Source organism: Macrobrachium rosenbergii, chromosome 12, assembly GCF_040412425.1.
Source record: "Macrobrachium rosenbergii isolate ZJJX-2024 chromosome 12, ASM4041242v1, whole genome shotgun sequence".
Classification (NCBI taxonomy): domain Eukaryota; kingdom Metazoa; phylum Arthropoda; class Malacostraca; order Decapoda; family Palaemonidae; genus Macrobrachium; species Macrobrachium rosenbergii.
This window is the reverse complement of record NC_089752.1, coordinates 58,609,175-58,612,810: the sequence shown is the minus strand read 5'-3', so window position 1 is coordinate 58,612,810 and position 3,636 is coordinate 58,609,175. Positions and strand designations below refer to the sequence as shown.

Here is a 3,636-nt window from a genome sequence, read left to right as displayed (position 1 = left end):
ACTGAGTCTTTTCAGACACCTGAAATCTAAGTCTTTTCAGACAGCTGTATCTTTTCAAACAACCTGAATCTGTTCATTTCGAACACTATCGAGTCTCATCAGACATAGTGAACCTGTTCCCTCGAACAGCCCTGAGTCTTTACAGACATATTTGATTTTCTAACTGGTCAAGCCCATATAAGCATTATTTCAAGATGTCTACGACATCCAGAGCCCAGCAAAATAAGGACTTCAAATGCTACATTTCTGCTGGAAAGAACATGGGACTATCAGGACAAGCCCTGAGGGAATGGGTCCAAGAGAGGATAGACGTTGCCAAGGTGGCAAGAGAGGCAGAAAGACAGGAGAAGGAGAAAGAAAGAATAGGCCAGGAGAAATGAGAAGAGGCAGAAAGAAGGGCCCAGGAGAAACGAGAAGAGGCAGGCAGACAGGAGAGGGAGAAAGAAAGAATAGCCCAGGAGAAATGAGAAGAGGCAGAAAGAATAGCCCAGGAGAAACAAGAAGAGGCAGATAGACAGGAGAAGGAGAAAGAAAGACAGGAGAGGGAGAAGAAAAGAGCTCATCAGCTCGCAGTGGCAGCTCACGGCATGTGCAACACATCAACACCCTCTCCTCACTCAACTCTCAGCAGTGTAGGCACCCTCATAAGAAAATGGGACAAAGCCGAGCCTGAAGCCTGGCTTGACCATATTGAAAAGTTCCTGATGACCTATTAGCCCTCTACTGAAGAAATTTCTCTGATCCTGGGACGACACCTTGAAGGAAAGGGTGCCATTGCATTCAATGCTCTCCCCCCTGAGAATCAAGGAAATCTTGACCTTGTCTGCCAAGCCATTATAAAGGCTTTTGAAATAACTCCCAACTGCTGGAGGAAAAGGTGGAGAAATATGCCCAAGGAATTGGGACAAATCTGGTATAATTGGATCTTCAAAAAGACCCAGGCCCTAAAATGATGGCTAGAATCTCTGAAAGCCACTGGTGTGGAGGAAGTCCTCAAACTTTTCCAGCTCGAGGACTTCATATTTTATGCCCTGCCAGCTCTTGCCACCCATTTGTGCGATAAGGCGCCTAAGACAGTGGTCGAGTGCTGCCATTGGGCTGACATATGGGACACACATCACCCCCATCTCAGTTCCCATGGACGGAAATTACATCCCTCCTCACCTGCCTCGACCAACTCCCAGTAACCTCACAAGAATGGGCAACCCCATAAGAAACCCGTGTGTGCGTACTGTAAGAGAACAGGGCACCAGGGTCCCATTTATGTGGCACTTCCCCAAGGTAGGTGCCCCGCTAGCCAGGTCAAAGCATTTGATGATTCTGCCACACAAATGTCCCTCATAAGGGAAGACAAAGTTCCACGAGGAGCTACCATTAACACACAGAAACTTGTCACAATTGAGGGTACCAGTCACATTAAAATGATACTTCCTACTGTCAAGTTAAGGGCCACCAGACCTCATAGATGTGAAATCTGCAACCTCGCAGTCACCAGATACATTCCTCCTGGGACAGGACTTCCAGTCCCCATCTAAGTTAGAGCAATCTAGGGGTCCAAATCCCCTAAATCATTTATTTATTAGGCACGAGTGAAATTCAAACGCCTGATTTCGCTCCACTGCCCATTCCACCTGAGAGTAATGTGCAGTGGCCCCCTCCACCAAGATCGATTTCTGATCCCATTCCAGTGCCTGGCCCTGCCCCAGTGCCAGTGCCAGGTCCCCAAGTAGATACCCCTCCAGGAGATCCTACTCTTGATTCACAATCTCTGCCAGTGTCACTTGGGTGCACTGAGCAATGCCCAGCTCCGTCCTTCCCGAATGACGAGCAAATTCCAAATCAGTTATTAGTACCTGGCCCCACCTTAGTGCCAGTGCCAGAGCACAACCCAGATCTCCATTCCAGGGATCCCAGTCCGGGCCACCTGTCTTCTCCCGGCTTGGCTCCGCTACCAATGCTGGTAAGGGAGACGGATCCTTCCGACCGCAGCAGAAGCTCACCCAAAGGTGCAGCCTCGCAACCCATGCCTGAGCTGGTCATTCTTACCTGCAAGCCTCTCACGCCCACCACGACCACCTCCTCTCTGTCTCAGCCCCTCGCAGACGCAACAGTGAGTAAGGATTCTACCATGTCTCAAATGGCCAATAAACTCAAGGAACTGCGACGGATCATGGTAGAGCTTGCAAAAAAGGCCCCTGCATCAGCTGTCAAAGGAGCCGACACAGGTGGCACTCAAATACCCTTCCCGGGCTCAGTTCCACCGATTCCCCGACCGAGACGAACCATCACAGTAAGAGAGGTCCGTGGAGGACATGCCCCGGGTGTGGATAATTCCAGGTAGCTTAAAGAGAGCTCCTGAGCTCCTCTGGCACCCATGCCAAAATGGCACAGTGCCATCCCTTTATCCTATGAAGACTTTGGCACCCCTATCCAGAAGAGGATGTCAGGGTCCTTCACTATTCTATTTTCCTTATAACTCTATCCTTATTCTTCCCCTTTAACATTTCCTTCCTTACTTTTGATTATTACTCACATTTATTTTATGCCTCACCAAGGCCCCCATTTTACGTTAATCCCTTCTGCCCATGCAGAGTGCCATTGACAGATATGCCAACTGTATAAGTCCTACAATTTCCCTTTCATGCCTACTGCAGCATGATGCATTTGAAATACAATATGCCATCGCCATTAATTATCATTATTTGAGTGCCAACTTGGCACAGTGCCATTATCGTAGATGCTGGCAACAATCCTGCCAGAGGGGTCGCGCCCTCTGGCTACCTTTCCGGCTGTCTTGGGCTAAGAAATGATCCTAGCTGTCTTCCTTAGGCTAAGGAACATAATTTTGGCATATTTAGTCGTCATCTTTATTTTACAATCATTGATTACTCTGAATCTGTCATCTATTCTCTTTGTGGATCTCTGTAATCAATCTTGAGTCTCAAACTCGGAACCTTGTGTTTAATAATGCCCGAATGGCACTGACCTGTTGCTCAAGTATCGCAGAAACACCTAACCAAGACCACGTTTACCTTATTGTAATGCCTCTTCAAGGCAGACTAACTGCATGTGTGCAAAACTCGTAATTGATTATTATTAAGAGTGCATCAAGTGTCTCTAGAATTAACCTAGTATTGATTCATTGTTTTAGCTATACCATTACACTGTGAAAAATATTCTGAGTAACACTGCCTTAACGTAATAGCAATTTAATGATAAACATATGTCATCTCCAGCAGCAAATATTTATTCTGCGTTAACGTAAATGTCACAATGTTGTTTGCCTCTTGAAATCAATTGCTACGTAGAAGTAGAAGTTAAGGCCCCAAAGGGAAATGAGAGATAAGTAAAGCAAAGTATTTAAGTGAGTTTGCTCACTGGTAATCATTCTCACCCGACCTAGGGTGTGAATGCTAACTTGGTTGGGGAGGTGCAACGAATGTGATCTCTTTCCTCGCAACCTCACCCGTTTTTTACATTTGCAACATAATTGAGAAAGGAATATAAATTACTTAATTACTAGAACTGGGGGTTTCCATTCGCCCCTTCACAAAAAAAAAACTCTCTCCTTCATTCCCCGAAAATGTTTAAGCCTAACCCCTCCCTCTGTTCATAGTGGCTGCTTTTAGGCCTAGT

The 3,636-nt window shown here is 46.5% G+C and overlaps 1 protein-coding gene across 1 annotated transcript; it reads left to right on the top strand.

Moving 5' to 3' along the window:
• Positions 1–1,197: 1,197 nt before the first annotated feature.
• LOC136844020 (uncharacterized) lies at positions 1,198–2,341 on the top strand. The gene is made up of 2 exons (XM_067113032.1): positions 1,198–1,281; positions 1,637–2,341. Exons 1-2 carry the CDS (start codon positions 1,198–1,200, stop codon positions 2,339–2,341), a joined length of 789 nt encoding a protein of 262 aa, XP_066969133.1.
• The last annotated feature ends 1,295 nt before the right edge of the window (positions 2,342–3,636 follow it).

What these genes read in the sequence shown, in the direction of transcription:
- LOC136844020 (XM_067113032.1), top strand. Translation starts at nt 1,198, where the DNA reads ATGGGCAACCCCATAAGAAACCCGTGTGTGCGTACTGTAAGAGAACAG. An exon ending in TTATGTGGCACTTCCCCAAG is followed by an intron (nt 1,282 to 1,636) that starts GTAGGTGCCCCG and finishes ATTCCACCTGAG; the next exon opens with AGTAATGTGCAGTGGCCCCC.